At 39.8% G+C, this 26048-nt stretch overlaps 1 protein-coding gene and 1 pseudogene across 1 annotated transcript; both read left to right on the top strand.

Annotated features, from left to right (window-relative positions):
- Positions 1 to 18: 18 nt before the first annotated feature.
- On the top strand, positions 19 to 18544 carry LOC103151552 (E3 ubiquitin-protein ligase MARCH6-like; annotated as a pseudogene).
- A 525-nt stretch (positions 18545 to 19069) lies between these two features.
- LOC103151550 (E3 ubiquitin-protein ligase MARCH6-like) lies at positions 19070 to 25689 on the top strand. Its single transcript, XM_007571676.2, has 6 exons — positions 19070 to 19495; positions 19572 to 19706; positions 20651 to 20740; positions 21359 to 21491; positions 21798 to 21933; positions 22769 to 25689. Exons 1-6 carry the CDS (start codon positions 19334 to 19336, stop codon positions 22848 to 22850), a joined length of 738 nt encoding a protein of 245 aa, XP_007571738.1. The 5' UTR covers positions 19070 to 19333; the 3' UTR covers positions 22851 to 25689.
- Positions 25690 to 26048: the final 359 nt, after the last annotated feature.

Genomic DNA, 26048 nt, shown 5'->3' with positions numbered 1-26048 from the left:
TACTATCACGTGTTGTCGCTTTGAGTATGTAGTGACTGCTAGTCGAATAACTATCACAAACGCGTACGGATTTTTTTTTAAACGCATGTTTTTCTGGCCGTTTGAAAGTAAACACGGTGCCAAAATGCTTACTCGGAGATAGTTGACGGCTGTCTCTTTTCCACCCCACCGTCGGGCTGCATGTGTGGAGCTTAGCAGCCAGCCAAGATGGATACCGCAGAAGAAGGTAGCTAATGTTCAAACTTAAAATTATCTAATTTTGTGTTGCAAGTTATTATGCCGCTCGTGTTGAAGCTACACGCGTCGTGGTTTGCGCAGGTCTGAACCAACGACAGAGTCAAAGGAGGGCTTTATGCGTTCTGTAGAGATGGTCAGTGTTGTGTGAAATTTAAGAAACCGTTAGCCAATTAGTGTTAGCTCCGCAGCTAACGGGTATTAGCATCCATCTGTTAGCCCAGAGCTGTAAATACAAACAGCTGTGTTTGGTTGCTGCGGTTTGGCATTTAGAAACATGATATGAAATACCGAAAGGTTCCACTTGAAACCCCTCAAATAGTAACGACATACAAATCAACTCTGGTATAACCCCGTGCAAAGTTTCTCTATGGTTTTTCAAGCTAACGTTGATTAAGTTGCACCGTTATCAGACGGTTGCGTACAGTAACAAGCTAGCTACGCATACCATTGATTAGGCAGCACTGTTTTATAGTTTTTGCACTTGTAACAGTTGAAAATGCTACATTTCCAGATTTATGTTGATTTCTAATCAGTCTACTTGGGTGTTCCATAGATGCTACATTACATACTACATAATTATATAATCTTTCTAAACGCCCAACTCGCTTCCCTTATGCCTGGCTTGTAATAAATTGACATTCACGCTGGTAGTCGGTTGCGAATAACCAAACGAGGGTATTCTAAATGCCATCACACGGCAGCATCACTGGCTAATTATAGGCATTTTATTTTGGTCACTGAATTACAAAGGGTAATCCGAGGATTATAGTTTGGCGCTGTTGCCCTGTCCTGTTCACCTGACTATTATATTTACATTTGTTAGGCTTCAAGATTTGCGTTTTCAGGTAATACAGGGTTTCTAAGCAGTCTTGGAAAAGTATGCGAGTTGTTATCATTTTCAAGATGTGGACAAGAAAATATTTGATTCTCCAAAGGACACAAGTCTAATAAATAATAGCAATGATAATAGTAACAACTTGACTGGTAATAATAACACTGTACAAATGTGCAAAAAGTGGCATACTGTGTCTTCCATTTGCGAAGTCAGTCCTGAATTTCAGACTTTTATATGTTAGTATTTTTGTTCTTTTGACTTACTGATTGAATGCACATGGAGGGGGAAAAAAACGAAATTGAAACACTTTTATAGTCTCCAGACAACTTCAACGTCAGAGAGAACTGGACCTGTGGAACGTATACTGGCTCTAAAATTCAGAATCATTTATAGTTTTCTTTTGTTCAGGACATTTATTTGGTACTATGGGAAAGAAAAAGTTCAATAAAGTCACTCATGAATTTATTGAATTTATTATTGCTGGTTGTAGGTGATCTGTAAGAGAGAAATGGTGTGTCGGGAGTAATTTTGTCAAAAACATTCAAAACCTTCCTAATTTTATGTTTTTATGTGTGTGTTTTACAGCGGACATTTGTCGAGTGTGTCGCTCGGAGGGAACCCAGGAAAAGCCTCTCTACCACCCTTGTGTTTGCACTGGCAGCATTAAGTTTATCCACCAGGAATGGTATGAGTGTGAAAACATTAATATGCTCTAATGAAGGTGTTTTCAGCTCTACTGTCTGTTGCTCTCGATGTCAAGCCGTTGCTTTAATAAGTCATAATATTAAACATCAAACTCCAAATGTTTAAACAAGGAAGTTATGATTAGAATTAACTGCACAACTTTACTTTGGAAATAAATACCACAGATGATGCTGTTGAACTCATGCTGTTGTGTTTTGTCTTCACAGCCTACTGCAGTGGCTGAAACACAGTCGGAAAGAATACTGTGAATTATGCAAACACAGGTTTGCATTTACACCAAGTGAGTCATTCTGTAAAAAGAAAGGAGGAAAAAAAAACTGTGCCATGCAGTAGAATTCACACCCCTTTAGCTTTTTCACATTTTGACAAATACACATTTATAAATCCCTTTTTAACTTTGCCACTCAAGTTGTTTAGATTGAAGCTATGTTTATGTGTTTGAAATGGCCCAGTCAAAGTCCAGACCTAAAGCCAAATGAAAAGACCGTCCTAATTCGTGTTCCTAACCTGACTGAGCTCGAGTTGTTTTGCAAATAAAATTATTATGGATACACTTTTTAAAAGACTTGCAGCTGTACTTGGAACTCTAAATACAGCAAAAGGTGGGTGGATAAAAATGCACACCACACTTTTTAGATTTTTATTTGTTGCAAAAAAATATAAAAAAAACCTCATTAATTTCCACTTTATTTTTATGTGCTAATTTGTATCAGTCAACAAAAAGAAAAGTTGTGGTTGTAACATGTCAGAATGTGAAAAGGTTAATCAACATCGGAGACATTTAACTTAAACGAGTCATTCCACATATCTGTTCTGTGTTTCCTCCAGTCTACTCTCCAGACATGCCGTCCCGTCTGCCTATCCAAGACATCTTTGCAGGGCTGGTCACCAGCATCGGGACGGCCATCAGATACTGGTTCCACTACACTCTGGTGGCCTTTGCCTGGCTAGGCGTTGTGCCTCTCACCGCATGTAAGTCCCAAAAACAAACAAAAAGCAACTCAAATAAACAGAAGAACTGAGAACAGGCTCTTACCACGTTTGTTCTTACTGACGTTTTGTGTCTTCCTGCCAGGTCGCATCTACAAGTGTTTGTTTACCGGCTCCGTGAGCTCTCTCCTTACCCTGCCATTAGATATGCTTTCCACGTAAGTGTCTGTCCTTGAGTTTATCTTCCTGTTTGTGGTTTTTGTAGCTCTTCACTGGCCGTCATGTTGTTGAGCTTTCAAAAGCCAGCTATGAAATTCATTCTTCCATTCTTTAAAGCAGTGGTCCCCAACCTTTTTATTACCACGGACCGGTCAAGACTTGGAAAATTGGGAGGGGTGAACCGTCAGATAAGGCTTCTGCATGTTGGTGTTCCCACTAAATACTGAATATGCCCAATTTGGGTTGTCTTGGCCTTTTTATCGCAGCCTGTGGGGTTTTCCCTGACTGGGAGAATACAACCTGCTGAATGTGACAGGGAGCCAATCAGAAAGCGCAGTGACGTAAGAACAGAGGAGAATCCCAAACAGCTGACATATCGCGTAACTGAGAGTCCGGTGGATATCAGAGATGATATGTGGAAATGTTTATTATTATATGTAAAGGTCATTATTATATATGTTTATGTTTATTCAGTTAAAAATGTTAACTATGAAAAAACAGTCGCCTCCAAATCATAGTGCAGCAAATAGAGCGGCTGCTCCCGTCGTCTTTTATTCACCGCCTTTTCTTTTTGTTTCTTTTATCTCTTAAAATGACTCCACAAACTGTCACTATGGCTTCTACATCGTCATCCGTGTTTGGTTATTCTAAATTCCCGTATGCTATGTTGGGGGTTTTGTGGAATCACGATGTTTGTGACTGGAATCGGTTCATGTTGCTCCTGCCTTGGACACACGAACCGATCAAACCTGTTGGACTTTTATCAGCTCTGTGGTCACAGAGGTTTGGAGAATCGGCTGACAATTCATAAATCTTGCCGTCCAAACCAGACTTAAGACTCACAAGCTCTACTCATCTCCTCTCACCGCTGCCCAAACGCTCTCTGACTCTGATCGCTATGGTAACGTTTACATATCCCTTCAAAATAAGATACAGATGCGCCACAAAAACAAGCAATTTATTTTCGTGAAAATTTTAACTCACGATAAAGACTAACGGGAGCCCTGAGCTTGTTTCTCTGCAACGAGACGGTCCCATCTGGGAGTGATGGCAGACAATGGCACCCAAAGTGTTGCTTATATCCACAGCCTGCTTGGTCTCTAGTGGCGAAGCAGTTTGAAGCTTCATTGCCTCATTAGCAGCCGGTCGCCATGTTACACAGAGCGGCTTGTAATGTTTGACTCACCTACCGGTCCGGGATAAATCCATCTCCTGTCTCTTCTCTGGGCCTTTTCCCTTTGCAAAGAAAGTTTCCAAAGACATCTGATCTGTTTCTTACTCATTTTGCTGCTTGTGGGTTCAGTGTTGGCACGCAAGTAACTGAGAGAATCCGGTTAAAGAATTTTCAAAATAAAAGATCCTCCAGAATCAAATAATACATAAAACGGAAATATTTAATTATTTCTTGCGCGGCCCGGTACCAATTGCTGCTTTAAAGAAACTAGGACAGTTTTTGATCAGACAGCTTTAAGGCAGTGAGCAGTGGTGGATCTTTCAGGAATGGTGCCCCGGGCACGTCCCTCCTCCTCCCACCCCCAACTAATTAAAACGCAAGCAATTATCAGATTTTGCTTCTTCCAGCAGAAACCAGGTAATGTAGACTTCCAGTACTCAGCAACAAGTAGGAGAAACTTTAACTCAACATTAATTTCTCTTTTTTAACAATTAATTTCCCTTTGGGATCAATAAAGTATTTCTGAATTTGAATTTGAATTACTCCACTGCGCAAGCATATAATTAGCAGCAAACGCGTTCAGAGTCGAGCTTACAGATATTTTATTTTCTAGTTTTTAGGGCGACCCATCCCTTTCTAATGCCGCCCTGGGCATCTGCCCGTATCACAAACCACCACTGGCTATCGGCACTGGAAATCATACTAAAGAAATTGTTTTGTTTTTTTAATTAACATTTGCAAAGCAAGTAAAAACACTCAAACGTAAAAATAAAATTACTTGCAGAGGTCAGTTTTCTAAATCATTTGACCAAAAGAATGCATTTTTAAAAAGTTATCTTTTCTTATTTTTATAGTAAATTTGAAATTTTAAGGTGAAAATGTACACAAACCCCTCTGTCCCATTGTCCTAACCAACTACCAATTCCCCCCTAATTGCTCATTTCACCAATGTTTTCATCTTGCCACCACTTTTATTTTTATTTTATCTCCCCTCATTAGACGAATCATGGAGCACATTTCAACATTTTTTTATTTTTATTTTTTTTCACTTTGCAGGCAAAACCTGCTCGCCGACTGCCTCCAGGGCTGTTTCGTGGTCACCTGCACGCTGTGTGCCTTCATCAGCCTGGTGTGGCTTAGAGAGCAGATTGTCCACGGTGGAGCCCCACAGTGGCTGGAGCCGAATCAACCCCCTCTGGTTCCAAACCAGCCCAACCGTCCCGCACAAGCTAACGAGGTGAGCGCCGCTCATGCTGAAGGTCGGCTACTTTTTTTTTGATTTTCCTGCATGTGGATGTGTTCGACTAATTCCCCGTTTTTCCTACGTGAACATGCCACAATAGCAAACCGATCTGAAAAATGTGTATCATATGTTCTGAATGATAGGAAAACTATTGGTAAAAATCACTAAAAAAAAAATGTGTTTTTTGTCGTTATTGGAATTGAGGTTACATTTAAGTGCAGTTCTTCTAAAACACTCCAGGCCTTGCTGAAGCAGGTTTCGAATTGTTGAATCGAAACCCGCCACTGGGAATTCTGAGAGTGAGGCTGGCGGATGTGGAAATAGGAAGCTGAATATTTTCTGTATGCAAATACACTACAAAAAAAAATCAAAATCCTACCAAGTATTTCACAAAACTTGAAACAAGACGAAACTAACTTACAAATAACTTTTCAGCAAGATATAGAAGCTTGTTTTAAGTCAATACTTGCTTTAACATTAATGGGAAAAGTACCGGCTCCATTGGCAGATTATTTCACATATTACATGGGAAAATGTCTTGTTATAAATAAAATAATCTACCAGTGGAACTAGCACTTTTTCATTAACATTAAGGAATTATTGACTTAAAACAAGCTCCCATTTCTTGCTGAAAAGTTCCTTGTAAGGTTGTTTTGCTGTATTTCAAGTTTTCTAAGATATTTACACTAGAAACTTGACAAAAAGACTTGGTAAGAGTTAGATTTTTTTGCAGTGTAGGATGAATATATCTGCTGCATATAGTAGCAGCCACAATTCATCCGTTAATTTTTTAAACAATTCATGGCTGTGCAGAATGCGGCTGATGACGCCGCAGCAGCCGACGTTCCTGCTGCTGCAGATGAGGCAGGGCGCCCTGGAGAGCACGGCGCCGACGAACCGGACCGGGCCAATCAGCAGGAAGGCGGCAACGAAGCGGAACTGGACGACAACGACGGAGAGGACGAGGATGATGACGAGGAAGAAGATGATGAGGAAGACGAGGAAGAGGAGCGGGAGGAGGATGCCGCTGATGCCAACAATGCAGGGCAAGGTGAGGAAAGAACCTAATTTTTTTTTTTTTTTTTGCTTGCTGTTTTGTGATGCTTTTGTTTCAGCGCTCAAACACATTTTTTTTTTATATAAGTTTTGCTCATTTGGATTTTACTGCATTTCTGTAAATGTTGGGAAATGATGACAAGTTGGGTGTACGGCTAAGTGGGATTAGCAGAACTTAGCACAAAGGAGTTCTGAGATTTACCTTTGGATAAATTTAAGTTGTAACTCAACGTGCCTAAAACAGTATACATAATTTTACAAAAAATAAAAAATAAATTCTTAGGCTGTCAGTACAGCATCTTCCTTCTTTTCAAAAGATTTGAACTGGAACGCTCTGGAATGGGACCGAGCAGCAGAGGAGCTGACCTGGGAAAGGGTAGGAATCTTTATTTCCCTTTTTATTGCTGCCCTTGATTTAATCTTATTTGAAGTTCTTTTTTTAAATTGCACAGCCTCCATTACTAATGGAAATGCAAAGATCAGAGATTCTGTGGCTAATTTCCGAGCTCCGATTGTTGTTTAACTCATTTCTTTTAAAAATTATTTTTTTTTTGTTCTCTGCTTGCTCTTGTGAAAAATCATAATTATCTGCCTTAAGACACTACAACATGACAGCTTAAAGTAAGGTTTTTCTCATCTTTGAAAACTAAGGCAACAATTTCAGAACCGACATCTTAAATCGTCTTTAGCGTCTTAGCATTTTAGAAAAACAGCAGTCTAGAAAAACTAAAGTGGTAACTGTGAACTTTCCTCAAGGCTGCTGATGTTTCTAAATCCAACATGTTCTCTGATAGAGGTCAAAAGGTCAAATGGATTAAACTGCTTCTTTCTGTACGGTTTGCTTTCTCTTGCTCTCTGGCAGCCGGAATGAGCTGCACACACGTCTTGACAGACATATTGTTTCAGTTTGGCTAAGTTTTAGTCTTGTTCTCCATTTATTTCTCAGATGCTTGGATTGGATGGCTCCCTTGTTTTCTTGGTAGGTGTATTGTTTTTCTTGCACTTCTTCTTCACACATAATTTAAAATCTTGTAAGTTAGATTAATACGCATCTTTAAAGGGCCCAAAAGTTCTAAAGCGAAAGGCTTCCATGAGAACTTCAGTGCTGAGTTAAGCTGTGTGAATTACATTAAACATGAACCTTGTTGTGCGTCCGTTTCCAGGAACACGTCTTCTGGGTGGTGTCTCTTAACACACTCTTCATCTTGGTGTTTGGTGAGTTCAGTCAGTCTTTATATGGAGGTCACAAGCTTTGACAAGCTTTTGTCTTTTTTTTTAATGACATGAGAACCTTCCTGCATTTTCTTCCAGCTTTCTGCCCGTACCACATCGGCCATTTCTCAGTTGTCGGGCTGGGCTTTGAAGACTATGTAAGTTCACCAGAATACACAATGAGGAACTTCTGCCTAGACAGCATGGTCAAAAACATCTCTTTTTTTTTTCCCCCTATCTGCAGATCAAAGCCTCACATTTCGACGGCCTCATCACCACAGTAGTGGGGTACATCCTCCTGGCTGCTACTCTCGTAGTCTGCCATGTATCCTCTTCAAGCTGCACTTTTTAAAAAATTTTTTGGGGGGAAATGATTGTCACATGATCTTGAAATCTTTAACATTTATCCAAAAGAATTTCAGTTTGAGTCGGTGTTCCTGTCGTACAATGTCTTTCATGTGTTTGCATCCCTTGAATATGTTTTGTCATATTACTACCACAGACTTTAATGTGTTTTATTGGGGGTTTCGTTGAATTGATCAACACACGGAAGCTTATGCTCCGTATGCTTTTGCTTGTGAAGTGCAAGTAACGGCATGGAGAGTTTTCAAACATGTTCAAATCCAGGTTTCTCTTGCCCATTTGTATAAGTCCTTATTGTGGCTGCTGCAGGCTTTGGCTTCCCTCGTTAAGTTCCAGCGGCCCAGACGCCTGCTGGGGGTCTGCTACATTGTTGTCAAGGTAAAGAAACACTGGAAGCACCTGCTCTCCATCCCTCTCTACACACACACTTAGTTCATTTGTAGCAAAGCTTTCAGTCTCAAAGGCAATTTGGATAATTTTAATGATATGAAAACAAACTTTAATTGCAAGACTTTGTTTATTTGGGTTTTTTTTTCCCCCTCTCTCTCAGGTTTCCCTTCTGGTTGTCATGGAGATCGGCTTGTTCCCTCTCATTTGCGGCTGGTGGCTCGACATTTGTTCACTGGTAAAGCAAACGAGTGGAGAGAAAACATTGTGGTCGTGTTACTTCAGTTGCATCCTGGGCAACGTGAAGATTTTTGTTAAAATAACGGCGTTTAAACGTTTGACCGTTTAGCCTAAATCCTTATACGAACTAAAAAGTAATCGTTTTCATTGCAGGAAATGTTTGATGCGACGCTGAAGGACAGAGAGCAGAGTTTCGACTCTGCTCCAGGTACAACAATGTTCCTTCACTGGCTGGTTGGCATGGTGTACGTCTTTTACTTCGCCTCCTTCATCCTCCTGCTCAGAGAGGTAAAGCCACACCTGCTCACACGTGTGAAGAGTTGCGTTTGAGAAAGGCGTCCCTCCGAGATACATTTCTGGTTTGCGCGTGAGCAGGTTCTTCGCCCAGGTGTGCTGTGGTTCCTGCGGAACCTGAACGACCCAGACTTCAACCCCGTGCAGGAGATGATTCACCTCCCAATCTACAGACACCTCCGGAGATTCACACTCTCAGTGGTAAGTTTAAAAAGAAAAAAAGTCCAACAAACTTTCTTTTTTTAATTTTTTTTTTATTAATGGTTCTCAAAAAAATGCATTTTAGATATCTAAAGTATATTTTGGAAGCCAATGTTTTTTTACGTTCAAGGACAATCTTCATATTTTTTCTTTTCACGAAACAAAATAATACTATTTCTACTAGACAAATTTTTTGTCTGCTTTAAAATGTTCTATTATTTTACATATGAATTCATCCCCCATTGCACTTTTAAGCTAACGCCCCTCATTGATATCCTGAACAACAGCTTGTCACAATAAACGATACATCAACTAATCGCATGATAAATTAAAACTGTCTGAATAATTTCCATTTGCATGATTTGCCATTTTTCTTTTTTATTAGTCCTTTTTTTTCCCTGAAGGATAATTTTTGTTTAATGAACCTTTATAATCCATTTTATTTGTTGTTCTGTTTATTTATTTTGGATATTTAAAATGTCTTCCAGTTCCAGTGTCACATGTTCATTAGAATTTAAAGTTTATCGACCTTTTGAGAACGTGCTCTGGCGTTATTGTCACCATTACTTGAAAACGTTCTCCAAACATGATCTTTTATCGCAATAAGGTCTTGGACAATTTATCGTCCAGCAAAATTTGCTATTGTGACCTGCCTTGTTTACAACCAATCCCCAATAAAGGCCACCTGCTTGTATTTTAATGTCTGCATAAATGCTGCCGCTCTGGTTTCAACTCGGAGCTCTCCTTCGGCGGTGATCAGACTTCTCTTTTTCTCTGTGTCTCTTCCTCATCCTAACCTCGTCACGCTGCTGCTGTGTGTTTTACCAGACAGCCCGCGCTTCAGCCTTGAGGGTGACGGCTGAAGCGCCTTTGCCCATCAGTCTGAACAGCTACTCACATTCGACTGTGTGTGCGTGTGTGTGTGTGTGTGTACGCTCCCACCAGGTGGTGTTCGGCTCAATCGTCCTGCTGATGCTGTGGCTTCCAATCAGGATCATTAAGCTGCTCTCCCCGGCCTTCCTCCCCTACAACGTCATGCTGTACAGGTGCGGCAAATTCAAACCGAGCCTCATTTGGCCGGTCCACGCATAGGTAAAGTGAGAAATGAATGGTTATCAACAGTGATGTTACCATTATGTAGTGAATGGGGGACTTGGTGGGTGTGTGGCTTCCACAGTGACGCGCCGGTCAGCGAGCTGTCGCTGGAGCTGCTGCTGCTTCAGGTGGTCCTGCCCGCCTTACTGGAGCAGGGTCACACCCGGCAGTGGCTCAAACGTCTCGTCCACGCCTGGACCTTCATGGCTGGATATGTGCTGTAGGTCTGACACACGAGCTAAGCTTTTGTCTTTGTAGAACGAGCTGTGAGATTTAAATGGAAGTTGAAATTACTCTAGTTTTTGTTAGTGTTCTTCTCTTGTCCTCGTGTCGTAGGATTTGGTATATATAGTAGTAAATAAGGTTTATTTGTATAACATGTCATCACTTAGGCAGCTCAGAGTGCTTTACGCTATAAACATAATTCAGAAATAAGCAATAAACATTTTGTCAAATTCTGTCATCATCAAGCAAATATACATCAAATATTTCAAACCAGGTTGGTTTTTTTTTCTTAGCCTTGATTTGAAGGATTTCAGTGTTTCGGCGTCTTTGCAGTTCTCTGGAAGTTTGTTCCAGATTTGTGGTGCATAAAACAAACTGAACGCTGCTTCTCTGTGTTTGGGCAATAAACATCCTGCCAACAGCGACCTTCACTCCTACCTCCTGGGGGACGACGAAGACGATGCAAACCAACCGAACAACCTGCCCAATCGACTGAACAACAACCGCAACCCGGGGCTCGGAGGCGGGCTTCACGCCGCCCACCAAGCCATCCTGCAGCGGGTCGGTCCTCAGGCGTTCCAGCCCTACCACCGACCCCCACACTTCCTCCTCAAGGTGCCTTTTCACAGACGGCTTCAACAAATCCACGTCAGTCGCATCGCCCTGATTTTTTAAAAAGTTTTCTTTCATATGTTCTTGTTCAGATTGTTCTGCTGGTGGTCTTCATGTGTGTGACTCTTTTACTCGCGAGTCTAATCTGTCTTACACTCCCAGGTAAGTGCTGGAATTAGAGCATTCACAGATAACTTAGGCTAATAAAACTTACATTTTGGTGCCCTAAGTATATTTAGTTAAGTTTACAAATACATATTATTGTCCATTTTAGGCCATTTTTTAAATAATTTATTTTACTTTTAAATGTGGTCAGGGCTGGGCCAAGATTTTATACGGCCTTAGGCAGAATATATTTTAGCCCCTCAACCCCCCTCCTGTAAAAACTTCAACACTATCTATACAGATTTGGTGGAATCTGATAGAGGGACCAAGTTTAATTGATTAATCTTATTATTATTGTATTATTATTAATATTTGTAAACAAATACAAAGATTAAACTCGTAGCGTCAGATTGTAGCTATGGTAATGCTACAAGCCAAACTATGAAGATTTATTTTTGGCACTTTTGCAAAGTAAACTTGCCATTTCCTTTGAATCTTAAATGTAAACATTAAACAATTTAAGGCTTTTAATTTATGCAGAAACAATTAAATCAAATTTAATACTGTTGTCATCCTCAATAAATGTTCAAATTCAAACCTTAACGGGGGCCCCTGATGGTTATGGCGACCCTAATCAGGTTGTCTGTGGATGTGACCAGCATTACATTCCAAGCCAAAACCTAAGACTATATAGTTGTGTGTGTAACGTATTAACATTAAATTTCCTGTTAACTTTTAACATCTTTTAAAACAAAAATGTGGCGTTTCTGAAGGGAAACCCTGAACTAGATGTTTCTTTCTCTCTTTCTTTGTACATTTTTTGTAAACTCTTTATGATCAACAGTCATAATAAAGTAATGAAGTGATTTTTCAGCTGCAGCCCTAACTCGCATAGCCGTCTCTACAATCTACAAGGCGACTATCACTTTAGTCCTTCACAGAATACATCAGATAACTTTGAAGTGCCCTAGACAAAGCATATCATCAGAGTGCCCTTATGTCCAGTTGTTATATTTCATCTTTCTGCGTTGGCCCTCCGCCCCTCTTCCTCAGTGTGCGTGGGTCGCTGGCTCATGTCTCTGTGGATGGGCAGCGCTGTGGTCCATGAGCTGTACACGACAGCCAGCGGCCTGTACGTCTGCTGGGTGTCCGTCCGGGCCGCCACCGTGCTGCTGTCCTGGATGCCGCAGGGCAGGACGGTCATCATGCTCAAAGTCCAAGAGTGGACGCTCATGGTAACGTCCCGCCTCCGCCGCTGCCCGACGACGAAAACCTCTGGCGAGTGAAATCTGGACTGTTTTCGTTTGGCAGATCTTTAAGACGGTGGTGGTGGCCGTGATGTTAGCCGGGGTCATCCCCCTGCTGCTGGGCCTGCTGTTTGACCTGGTCGTCGTTGCTCCTCTCAGAGTCCCAATGGACCAGACGCCTCTCTTCTACCCTTGGCAGGTAGGAATATGCAGTAAGATACACGGTGGGATCAGAGTGTGATCATTTTTATCATTTTATTTCAGTTTTTGTTGGATTTTAATGCAGTATTTTTTTGTGTTTTTTTTTTTCTGGAACTACAAAAGAGCTTAACATGAATTCCTCCTGATAGTTACTGTCTAGCATCATTTTTCCTTTCCTCCTGGACTAGTTGTCCACTTTACCAGGTTTTAGGCTTATAATATGTAGGTGATAAATTTGAACTTTTCTACAGCTGCTTCTTAACTGATGCCAGAAAAGAACTGGATTGGTTTTCTACAACCTCTAGAAACAACTCCTGTTTTTCCTCCAGTTAATATTGGATGGTGGTACGAGAATAAAGCTTACCTTCACAAATTAGAATATTTATCTCAAAATCCCAGTAAAAAAAAAAAAAATCCTAATATCAACAGCTGCATTTCTGAATGTTGTTTGTGAATGCTTCATAATCCCAGTCAGATAATCTCTCATCTGCAACTGCAGTGCTAGAAAGAAGGAATTAAACAGCACCTTTACTACAGTGCTTAACTCCGCCTGGTGATATTAATATGTTTAATTAAAAAGCGAGAAGGAACTCATCTTTATGGATTTTTTTTTTTTTTTTGTGGAAAATATGAGCTCTACATGTTTGACCTACTGAAACTCTGTGATGGACTAATTCAGTGTTTTATTAGTGTCGAAACGCTGGCTTTTTACAGCTTTTATTGTCTTAAATTAAACAGACCTGAAGCAAACTAACTCCAGAGTTTTAAACATCTAAGCCTGCCACCAGCTTCTTTTTTTTTTAATGGTCTGTAGAAAAATCATTGTGTTTGCACCGGAGAACTGGAATTAAGTTAAAAATGTTTTTAAAAAATATGTCTTCATGTCTTTAAATATGTCTTGTCTCAGTGTTCTAACTTGAAAGGCTTCTTGTTGTGCTGCAGGACTGGGCCCTGGGAGTCCTTCATGCAAAAATCATCGCTGCCATAACACTGATGGGCCCCCAGTGGCGGCTCAAAGCGGTCATAGAGCAGGTCAGTCTCACTTCCTGCCAATCAGAAAGGAGAAAACAGAAACGGGGACGATTGATGCTAAAACGTTTAAAGCCTCTTGTTTAGAGACGTGCTTTAGAACTATGCACTGCGTGTTATATGCATCAACAGGCATTAATGATTAACATCTGATTTCTTAACTGTGTGGTGATTTGACAACTGTTTAAACTGTATTTGAAACATCTGCCTCCAGGAAGCTAAGAATGACTTTAGGTTAAGATATCGGCTGTCAGCCATCTTGAATTTTAAGTTTCGGTATTTTCAGTGGAATCCTACAGAAAGATGCAAACTCTGGAATTTATTCCAATTTCTTATTTTTATTATTCTAATTACAATCCTGACTTTTCCATGTCGAACCAGCGTCCTCTTTTTCTTCAAAGTATGACCGGTTTGTTTTCAATTTCTGCCCATCCAGATTTCGAGAGGAGCTCATTCAAATTCTTATATGTAGATTATAAAACTAATTCCTTGGTACTGTTGCTAGTTTTGGATCCAGCAGAAAACAAAGGGATTCCAAAATTATCCTCGCTTATTTGTCTGTAAAAAAAAGAAAAAAAAAGTTTTGGAATCCCGTAAGCATTTCCTCGCTCCTCCTCGCAGGTGTACGCCAACGGCATCAGAAACATCGACCTTCACTTCATCGTGCGGCGGTTGGCCGCCCCCGTCATTTGCCTCCTGCTGCTGTTGCTCTGTGTTCCCTACACCGTCTCTAAAGGCCTCACACCACTGCTGGGTGAGGACAGCTCTGGATGTTTATCTTCCGTGTCTTACCGTTTCAACAGATTTCTCTACAGTAGTGTTTGAGGAAATTATAAAGATTTCAGAAAGCTTTGCCGATTTACAAAAAAAAATAAAAAATTTGGATTGCATTTTGGGAAGATTTTTGTTTCCTCAACAGCTAAATGTGAAACAGCTAATAAATCCCCAGTGATTGAGTTTTCCCCCACTTTGCTTGGTGTTTTATTAAGTGATCATCATTTCTGCACGCACTCCAGTCATTTCCATTCCTCATTCTCTGATTTTTTTTGTTTTTATCCAGGAGTGCAGCCGAAGATGCAGATACTAGTGGAGAGGAAGATCTATCCGTTTCTGCTGATGGTGGTCATACTGCTGGCCTTTCTGTCCTTTCAGATTCGCCAGTTCAAACGACTTTATGAACACATCAAAAACGACAAGTCAGTAAAATCTAATATCATTTTAACTACTTTCAGCTTACAGATCCTTGCTAAAGGACTCTAGGGCGGCAATCAAGTATTTTATTCTGACGATCAATCAGTTAATTGGAGAAAAAAAAAACAATTGACGGATTATGCAGATTTATCATTGAACCAGTGTGCACGGTCCCACAGGTTTGAACTGATACTGCATGTTTTTGCAAGGCTTTTTTTGTTGTGTGGTTTTGGGAACTGACGGTCTGACGGTACAACTTCCCTGCTCCCGGGCTGTCCTGTTTCTTTTCTTTTTTTTTTTTTTTAAATAAAATGTTAGAAATAGATTTAAAAAAATAAACAAATGATTTATTTACTTTTTAAAATAAGAAAACAAACATTTTATTGCCTAAAATACATTCTGTTAGTGAATTTAAACCTGGTGAACCTAGGGCTTTTTTTTTTTTACCTAAATGCAAAATATTTATATACGTTTTTACATTTTACAGTTTTGGCTTAGTTACAGCCAAACTATTTTGTCAACAAATGGCCTTTTTGTTTTTGTTTTTTTAGTTTTTTTTTATGATTAGTTTAGAAGTTATTTGACTATTATTTCAAAAATCAATTTATCGCAATTAATCTGATGATTGTTTCTGAACTTTTTCACATTTTCTCTCCATAGACTTGAGTTGTGTTAGAATGTGAATAACAAATTAAAAAGATTCATGGCTTTCTACTTCTACTACTTCGGGTTTTTTTTCACAGATTTATTCCCCCGTTGCGAGACGCTGTTGTATTTTGTAAGTGACATCCTTTTGCGTTTCTTATCCCTCACTTCTCCACCAGATACCTGGTAGGACAGCGACTGGTGAACTACGAGCGGAAGATGGGCCGGAGCTCCTCCACCCCTCACGCCACCTCCTCATAAGTCTGACACTGGTGTGGGGTGACCTGGAGCGACAGCTCCTCGCCTCCCGTCTTCAAAAACTGCATATAAAACCTCTGACTGCAGCCTCATCCCTTTCTTCTCCAGCAATCTCCCACAGTAGCGCTCGGGGGAAGCAAAGCCGACGACAAGCGAAGGCAAAAACTCTGCCTCCGAAGTGTTCGTGTGAGGCTGAAAATCGAAAATCTTTTTGAAAAAGCTTGTTTAGCGCTCAGGTTGAGTCAGACTTTATGGGATTACAAAATCCACTCGCCGGCCCTTCATTTGTAGTCGCCTGCTCAGGTGGGGATGTTTTTTTTGTTGTTTTTATTTCCTGGAAGTTTGCTTCAAAATTCAGGTCAGATGAGCATAGCTTTTACCTCAGATTGAGCTTCCTTTGAACATATTGTAGAATAAACATGTGCACCATTTTATATATACACTCTTAGAGCTGTGAAGGAGATGTTTGGACTTTAGTTGGTGTACTTCGGTACTCAGAGGATCTGTAAGAAAAGAACAGAGTTGGAAACTGATTGGTCGATGCAAAGACAAGACGGGTGAGAGTGAAGGGGGGGAGGAAAGTTGTAACAAAAAAATGTGAAGAACATGTTTTTATTTTTCTGATGTCACTCTGAGTTTTAGCGTTAGGCTTCTTCATAGTTTTTTTTTTTAGACATTTTAAAACTGAATCCTTTTAGATGTGGGCAAAAACAGAGGAGAAAGGCTGCTGTCTGTCTTACGTCTTCTAGGCTGAACACAAAAACATTTGATTAAGTAACAGTTTGAGACACAAAGTGTCCTTTCCAGTACTGGGGACGGGGAAGGGGGAGGGTGTAAGTCAACCTTCTTAACAGAATTTGCACAGAGTTCAGCTCGTCATCCAGTGTTTATTCTGTGAAGAGTACTTTGGAAAATGCTAAAACTAAACCAGCCTGGAAACACTCAAAAGACAACAGTTAAAAAAAAAAAAGTCTGAAGAAAACACTAAGAGGAGATTAACCAGCATCTAAAACAAGACAACGCTCTGAGGATGTTTGTTTCAGAGATCAAAACAACTATGTTCCACTCAGCTGCTGTTAGTTCTTCATTTTTACTAGACGCTTACTTGAATGTTTTGTTGTTACTCATTTGCCAGTTTTACTCATTTGAACAGGTGAGTAAAATCCACGTTGTCCCAGAATTAGAAGTCTGTGGCCGTCATGCGACGACAAAACAATGTGAAAAGTTCAGTAAAACTGAGCTGCTCTGCTCATCTTTCGGTAAACGGTGACTGGAGCGAGAGCTGCGCAACTGAACGACGCCAAGCGCGCAAATCGCAGCTCCCAGCTTTACCGTGCAGTTCTTCATGGACTCATAACGTTTGTACAGTAAAGCTGGGAAATGATCAGTGAGCTCCAGAGTTTTCTTGATGGACAGAAAGTTGTTAGCTGCTTGGAGTTTTGTTTTTTATTTTTTCCCCTGATGTTCCCTTCAGATGTGGTTCTTTGGTGGACGCTTTGTAAGGACATGCTTCTAACGGGGGATCCATCTGGGAATTCACTGGGTCGTTTCTTTGGCCTTATGTTCTTTTGTTTAATCCAACTGGCATAACTTAAGCTTCACATGTCTTCATAACTGCATCGGACGGCAACATAACAAGAAATCAGAGAAAGCTGCTCCCCAGTTGGCAGTCTATTGGTCAGACAGGCCAAGCCTCATGCAAAGGGCAGCTAAACACTTTTATATTCTTGTGAACGCGCGTGATCATATTTCACAGATGACAGAATCATAAAATGATCCACGCGCATCTGTAAAACGACGAGTCAGCCGCAACAACAAAACACGGTCCTGAGATAATCACTGTTACCTGCATGGCAGTTTTGTGTTTTTATTTTTCCTTTTAAGCGTATAATTTTATTAAGATTATGTGGTTTTCATTTCAAAGCGGAACATCTCAGTTAGCAATTTTTTACCTTAAACTACACGTCGTATTTCGCCGCGTGTGAATATGAAATCGAACTGGTCGTCGGTCGCTGAGCTTCTCACTTGTGTGACTGAGTTCTCTGGATTTCTCTGCTATCCCCCTTTTTCTAACCACTCCTATAGAAAAAAAAAATCAGACAGCTGAGATGCTTTAGTTTAGAGTGTTCAGTTGTTTTTCAAGGCAAAAGAGAGAAAAGGAAAAGGCCCTTCTCTGAATTCTTACTGCTGCTGTTTGAGAAAATCCCATTTTCAGCTGTTTTTTATAATCTTAGAGAGACGTTTCATTTAATTTATTTGTTTCGGATCAGCAATGGTCACGAAGAGTTAAAAGGTTTTTATTCATCCACGTGTTTCACTGTGTCGCACTTTATGTTTTGGTTGCAATCATTTCGGTCTGTTGTGACGACACCAACATGGCTGTTTGTTTTTTTTTTTCTTTTTTTTATTTTGAGTCGGACGCCAAGAGACGGAGACGGAGGCGACGCCCTGGATTTTTTTAACCTAAAGGACGAAATGACTTTTGCATCTGTTCCTTGTAATGAATTTTACATTTTAGCTGGAATTTACTACTATTCCGTCGAGGCGGATTGTGAATTTGACTTTCTTTCCAGTACCCCGTAGCTCTGCTGCTGTGTGAAACGCTCACATTTTAGAAAGATGCTATAAAGTGACCTTTTTAGTACCTTTGAACTGAGCTGGACGCATTGAATTTTAATGTTAAATTTCAATTTCTAGAAGCAAATGATTTCTATTTTTTTATATGTGCATAAAAACAAAAGGCAGTGGCATGTACTGTAACAAAGGTGAAAAAATCAAATCTTAAAAGTTCAATTGATTGTTGATTCTGTGATATAAACAATAAACAGATGTTAAGACTGGATTAGTTTTTTTTTGTTTTTTTTTTTTTTTGGATAAATACCAATGTTAGCTTGACAAACTTATTTTGGAATCTCATATTTTTANTATTTGTAAACAAATACAAAGATTAAACTCGTAGCGTCAGATTGTAGCTATGGTAATGCTACAAGCCAAACTATGAAGATTTATTTTTGGCACTTTTGCAAAGTAAATTTGCCATTTCCTTTGAATCTTAAATGTAAACATTAAACAATTTAAGGCTTTTAATTTATGCAGAAACAATTAAATCAAATTTAATACTGTTGTCATCCTCAATAAATGTTCAAATTCAAACCTTAACGGGGGCCCCTGATGGTTATGGCGACCCTAATCAGGTTGTCTGTGGATGTGACCAGCATTACATTCCAAGCCAAAACCTAAGACTATATAGTTGTGTGTGTAACGTATTAACATTAAATTTCCTGTTAACTTTTAACATCTTTTAAAACAAAAATGTGGCGTTTCTGAAGGGAAACCCTGAACTAGATGTTTCTTTCTCTCTTTTTTTGTACATTTTTTGTAAACTCTTTATGATCAACAGTCATAATAAAGTAATGAAGTGATTTTTCAGCTGCAGCCCTAACTCGCATAGCCGTCTCTACAATCTACAAGGCGACTATCACTTTAGTCCTTCACAGAATACATCAGATAACTTTGAAGTGCCCTAGACAAAGCATATCATCAGAGTGCCCTTATGTCCAGTTGTTATATTTCATCTTTCTGCGTTGGCCCTCCGCCCCTCTTCCTCAGTGTGCGTGGGTCGCTGGCTCATGTCTCTGTGGATGGGCAGCGCTGTGGTCCATGAGCTGTACACGACAGCCAGCGGCCTGTACGTCTGCTGGGTGTCCGTCCGGGCCGCCACCGTGCTGCTGTCCTGGATGCCGCAGGGCAGGACGGTCATCATGCTCAAAGTCCAAGAGTGGACGCTCATGGTAACGTCCCGCCTCCGCCGCTGCCCGACGACGAAAACCTCTAGCGAGTGAAATCTGGACTGTTTTCGTTTGGCAGATCTTTAAGACGGTGGTGGTGGCCGTGATGTTAGCCGGGGTCATCCCCCTGCTGCTGGGCCTGCTGTTTGACCTGGTCGTCGTTGCTCCTCTCAGAGTCCCAATGGACCAGACGCCTCTCTTCTACCCTTGGCAGGTAGGAATATGCAGTAAGATACACGGTGGGATCAGAGTGTGATCATTTTTATCATTTTATTTCAGTTTTTGTTGGATTTTAATGCAGTATTTTTTTGTGTTTTTTTTTTTCTGGAACTACAAAAGAGCTTAACATGAATTCCTCCTGATAGTTACTGTCTAGCATCATTTTTCCTTTCCTCCTGGACTAGTTGTCCACTTTACCAGGTTTTAGGCTTATAATATGTAGGTGATAAATTTGAACTTTTCTACAGCTGCTTCTTAACTGATGCCAGAAAAGAACTGGATTGGTTTTCTACAACCTCTAGAAACAACTCCTGTTTTTCCTCCAGTTAATATTGGATGGTGGTACGAGAATAAAGCTTACCTTCACAAATTAGAATATTTATCTCAAAATCCCAGTAAAAAAAAAAAAAATCCTAATATCAACAGCTGCATTTCTGAATGTTGTTTGTGAATGCTTCATAATCCCAGTCAGATAATCTCTCATCTGCACCTGCAGTGCTGGAAAGAAGGAATTAAACAGCACCTTTACTACAGTGCTTAACTCCGCCTGGTGATATTAATATGTTTAATTAAAAAGCGAGAAGGAACTCATCTTTATGGATTTTTTTTTTTTTTTTGTGGAAAATATGAGCTCTACATGTTTGACCTACTGAAACTCTGTGATGGACTAATTCAGTGTTTTATTAGTGTCGAAACGCTGGCTTTTTACAGCTTTTATTGTCTTAAATTAAACAGACCTGAAGCAAACTAACTCCAGAGTTTTAAACATCTAAGCCTGCCACCAGCTTCTTTTTTTTTTAATGGTCTGTAGAAAAATCATTGTGTTTGCACCGGAGAACTGGAATCAAGTTAAAAATGTTTTTAAAAAATATGTCTTCATGTCTTTAAATATGTCTTGTCTCAGTGTTCTAACTTGAAAGGCTTCTTGTTGTGCTGCAGGACTGGGCCCTGGGAGTCCTTCATGCAAAAATCATCGCTGCCATAACACTGATGGGCCCCCAGTGGCGGCTCAAAGCGGTCATAGAGCAGGTCAGTCTCACTTCCTGCCAATCAGAAAGGAGAAAACAGAAACGGGGACGATTGATGCTAAAACGTTTAAAGCCTCTTGTTTAGAGACGTGCTTTAGAACTATGCACTGCGTGTTATATGCATCAACAGGCATTAATGATTAACATCTGATTTCTTAACTGTGTGGTGATTTGACAACTGTTTAAACTGTATTTGAAACATCTGCCTCCAGGAAGCTAAGAATGACTTTAGGTTAAGATATCGGCTGTCAGCCATCTTGAATTTTAAGTTTCGGTATTTTCAGTGGAATCCTACAGAAAGATGCAAACTCTGGAATTTATTCCAATTTCTTATTTTTATTATTCTAATTACAATCCTGACTTTTCCATGTCGAACCAGCGTCCTCTTTTTCTTCAAAGTATGACCGGTTTGTTTTCAATTTCTGCCCATCCAGATTTCGAGAGGAGCTCATTCAAATTCTTATATGTAGATTATAAAACTAATTCCTTGGTACTGTTGCTAGTTTTGGATCCAGCAGAAAACAAAGGGATTCCAAAATTATCCTCGCTTATTTGTCTGTAAAAAAAAGAAAAAAAAAGTTTTGGAATCCCGTAAGCATTTCCTCGCTCCTCCTCGCAGGTGTACGCCAACGGCATCAGAAACATCGACCTTCACTTCATCGTGCGGCGGTTGGCCGCCCCCGTCATTTGCCTCCTGCTGCTGTTGCTCTGTGTTCCCTACACCGTCTCTAAAGGCCTCACACCACTGCTGGGTGAGGACAGCTCTGGATGTTTATCTTCCGTGTCTTACCGTTTCAACAGATTTCTCTACAGTAGTGTTTGAGGAAATTATAAAGATTTCAGAAAGCTTTGCCGATTTACAAAAAAAAATAAAAAATTTGGATTGCATTTTGGGAAGATTTTTGTTTCCTCAACAGCTAAATGTGAAACAGCTAATAAATCCCCAGTGATTGAGTTTTCCCCCACTTTGCTTGGTGTTTTATTAAGTGATCATCATTTCTGCACGCACTCCAGTCATTTCCATTCCTCATTCTCTGATTTTTTTTGTTTTTATCCAGGAGTGCAGCCGAAGATGCAGATACTAGTGGAGAGGAAGATCTATCCGTTTCTGCTGATGGTGGTCATACTGCTGGCCTTTCTGTCCTTTCAGATTCGCCAGTTCAAACGACTTTATGAACACATCAAAAACGACAAGTCAGTAAAATCTAATATCATTTTAACTACTTTCAGCTTACAGATCCTTGCTAAAGGACTCTAGGGCGGCAATCAAGTATTTTATTCTGACGATCAATCAGTTAATTGGAGAAAAAAAAAACAATTGACGGATTATGCAGATTTATCATTGAACCAGTGTGCACGGTCCCACAGGTTTGAACTGATACTGCATGTTTTTGCAAGGCTTTTTTTGTTGTGTGGTTTTGGGAACTGACGGTCTGACGGTACAACTTCCCTGCTCCTGCTGTCCTTTTCCTTTTCTTTTTTTTTTTTTAAAATAAAATGTTAGAAATAGATAAAAAAATAAACAAATGATTTATTTACTTTTTAAAATAAGAAAACAAACATTTTATTGCCTAAAATGCAACACCATGGCATTCTGTTAGTGAATTTAAACCTGGTGAACCTAGGCCTTTTTTGTTTGTTTGTTTTTTTACCTAAATGCAAAATATTTATATACGCTTTTACATTTTACAGTTTTGGCTTAGTTACAGCCAAACTATTTTGTCAACAAATGGCCTTTTTGTTTTTGTTTTTTTAGTTTTTTTTTATGATTAGTTTAGAAGTTATTTGACTATTATTTCAAAAATCAATTTATCGCAATTAATCTGATGATTGTTTCTGAACTTTTTCACATTTTCTCTCCATAGACTTGAGTTGTGTTAGAATGTGAATAACAAATTAAAAAGATTCATGGCTTTCTACTTCTACTACTTCGGGTTTTTTTTCACAGATTTATTCCCCCGTTGCGAGACGCTGTTGTATTTTGTAAGTGACATCCTTTTGCGTTTCTTATCCCTCACTTCTCCACCAGATACCTGGTAGGACAGCGACTGGTGAACTACGAGCGGAAGATGGGCCGGAGCTCCTCCACCCCTCACGCCACCTCCTCATAAGTCTGACACTGGTGTGGGGTGACCTGGAGCGACAGCTCCTCGCCTCCCGTCTTCAAAAACTGCATATAAAACCTCTGACTGCAGCCTCATCCCTTTCTTCTCCAGCAATCTCCCACAGTAGCGCTCGGGGGAAGCAAAGCCGACGACAAGCGAAGGCAAAAACTCTGCCTCCGAAGTGTTCGTGTGAGGCTGAAAATCGAAAATCTTTTTGAAAAAGCTTGTTTAGCGCTCAGGTTGAGTCAGACTTTATGGGATTACAAAATCCACTCGCCGGCCCTTCATTTGTAGTCGCCTGCTCAGGTGGGGATGTTTTTTTTGTTGTTTTTATTTCCTGGAAGTTTGCTTCAAAATTCAGGTCAGATGAGCATAGCTTTTACCTCAGATTGAGCTTCCTTTGAACATATTGTAGAATAAACATGTGCACCATTTTATATATACACTCTTAGAGCTGTGAAGGAGATGTTTGGACTTTAGTTGGTGTACTTCGGTACTCAGAGGATCTGTAAGAAAAGAACAGAGTTGGAAACTGATTGGTCGATGCAAAGACAAGACGGGTGAGAGTGAAGGGGGGGAGGAAAGTTGTAACAAAAAAATGTGAAGAACATGTTTTTATTTTTCTGATGTCACTCTGAGTTTTAGCGTTAGGCTTCTTCATAGTTTTTTTTTTTAGACATTTTAAAACTGAATCCTTTTAGATGTGGGCAAAAACAGAGGAGAAAGGCTGCTGTCTGTCTTACGTCTTCTAGGCTGAACACAAAAACATTTGATTAAGTAACAGTTTGAGACACAAAGTGTCCTTTCCAGTACTGGGGACGGGGAAGGGGGAGGGTGTAAGTCAACCTTCTTAACAGAATTTGCACAGAGTTCAGCTCGTCATCCAGTGTTTATTCTGTGAAGAGTACTTTGGAAAATGCTAAAACTAAACCAGCCTGGAAACACTCAAAAGACAACAGTTAAAAAAAAAAAAGTCTGAAGAAAACACTAAGAGGAGATTAACCAGCATCTAAAACAAGACAACGCTCTGAGGATGTTTGTTTCAGAGATCAAAACAACTATGTTCCACTCAGCTGCTGTTAGTTCTTCATTTTTACTAGACGCTTACTTGAATGTTTTGTTGTTACTCATTTGCCAGTTTTACTCATTTGAACAGGTGAGTAAAATCCACGTTGTCCCAGTAAAATTAGAAGTCTGTGGCTGTCATGCGACGACAAAACAATGTGAAAAGTTCAGTAAAACTGAGCTGCTCTGCTCATCTTTCGGTAAACGGTGACTGGAGCGAGAGCTGCGCAACTGAACGACGCCAAGCGCGCAAATCGCAGCTCCCAGCTTTACCGTGCAGTTCTTCATGGACTCATAACATTTGTACAGTAAAGCTGGGAAATGATCAGTGAGCTCCAGAGTTTTCTTGATGGACAGAAAGTTGTTAGCTGCTTGGAGTTTTGTTTTTTATTTTTCCCCTGATGTTCCCTTCAGATGTGGTTCTTTGGTGGACGCTTTGTAAGGACATGCTTCTAACGGGGGATCCATCTGGGAATTCACTGGGTCGTTTCTTTGGCCTTATGTTCTTTTGTTTAATCCAACTGGCATAACTTAAGCTTCACATGTCTTCATAACTGCATCGGACGGCAACATAACAAGAAATCAGAGAAAGCTGCTCCCCAGTTGGCAGTCTATTGGTCAGACAGGCCAAGCCTCATGCAAAGGGCAGCTAAACACTTTTATATTCTTGTGAACGCGCGTGATCATATTTCACAGATGACAGAATCATAAAATGATCCACGCGCATCTGTAAAACGACGAGTCAGCCGCAACAACAAAACACGGTCCTGAGATAATCACTGTTACCTGCATGGCAGTTTTGTGTTTTTATTTTTCCTTTTAAGCGTATAATTTTATTAAGATTATGTGGTTTTCATTTCAAAGCGGAACATCTCAGTTAGCAATTTTTTACCTTAAACTACACGTCGTATTTCGCCGCGTGTGAATATGAAATCGAACTGGTCGTCGGTCGCTGAGCTTCTCACTTGTGTGACTGAGTTCTCTGGATTTCTCTGCTATCCCCCTTTTTCTAACCACTCCTATAGAAAAAAAAAATCAGACAGCTGAGATGCTTTAGTTTAGAGTGTTCAGTTGTTTTTCAAGGCAAAAGAGAGAAAAGGAAAAGGCCCTTCTCTGAATTCTTACTGCTGCTGTTTGAGAAAATCCCATTTTCAGCTGTTTTTTATAATCTTAGAGAGACGTTTCATTTAATTTATTTGTTTCGGATCAGCAATGGTCACGAAGAGTTAAAAGGTTTTTATTCATCCACGTGTTTCACTGTGTCGCACTTTATGTTTTGGTTGCAATCATTTCGGTCTGTTGTGACGACACCAACATGGCTGTTTGTTTTTTTTTTTCTTTTTTTTATTTTGAGTCGGACGCCAAGAGACGGAGACGGAGGCGACGCCCTGGATTTTTTTAACCTAAAGGACGAAATGACTTTTGCATCTGTTCCTTGTAATGAATTTTACATTTTAGCTGGAATTTACTACTATTCCGTCGAGGCGGATTGTGAATTTGACTTTCTTTCCAGTACCCCGTAGCTCTGCTGCTGTGTGAAACGCTCACATTTTAGAAAGATGCTATAAAGTGACCTTTTTAGTACCTTTGAACTGAGCTGGACGCATTGAATTTTAATGTTAAATTTCAATTTCTAGAAGCAAATGATTTCTATTTTTTTATATGTGCATAAAAACAAAAGGCAGTGGCATGTACTGTAACAAAGGTGAAAAAATCAAATCTTAAAAGTTCAATTGATTGTTGATTCTGTGATATAAACAATAAACAGATGTTAAGACTGGATTAGTTTGTTGTTTTTTTTTTAAAATAAATACCAATGTTAGCTTGACAAACTTATTTTGGAATCTCATATTTTTATGAAATTTAAACTGGCCTGTAAAACGCCAAATTTTATTTTAAAAAGTGTTCATTTTTGGAAGTTATTAATTTGCCACAAGAAAATATGCACTTGCTACAAAAAAAAAACAACTGTTCAATAATAAAATCATAATGGACAACCTACAAGCATAAACTGTATAATATGGTCGTGTTTATTTTATTTTTTTTAAAATAAAAGTATTATAATGTATTGGACAGTTTTTAGGATTTTTATAGGTGACAAAATATTGAAACTTCTACTAAATCAAACTTCTGGTGTAG

Source organism: Poecilia formosa, unplaced genomic scaffold, assembly GCF_000485575.1.
Source record: "Poecilia formosa unplaced genomic scaffold, Poecilia_formosa-5.1.2 Scaffold285, whole genome shotgun sequence".
In the NCBI taxonomy this organism is placed as follows: Eukaryota; Metazoa; Chordata; class Actinopteri; order Cyprinodontiformes; family Poeciliidae; genus Poecilia; species Poecilia formosa.
The sequence above is the reverse complement of the archived record's forward strand: the minus strand, read 5'-3'. Positions and strand labels throughout refer to the sequence as shown.

What these genes read in the sequence shown, in the direction of transcription:
- LOC103151550 (XM_007571676.2), top strand. Translation starts at nt 19,334, where the DNA reads ATGTCTCTGTGGATGGGCAGCGCTGTGGTCCATGAGCTGTACACGACA. An exon ending in TCAAAGCGGTCATAGAGCAG is followed by an intron (nt 20,741 to 21,358) that starts GTCAGTCTCACT and finishes TCCTCCTCGCAG; the next exon opens with GTGTACGCCAACGGCATCAG. An exon ending in AGGCCTCACACCACTGCTGG is followed by an intron (nt 21,492 to 21,797) that starts GTGAGGACAGCT and finishes GTTTTTATCCAG; the next exon opens with GAGTGCAGCCGAAGATGCAG.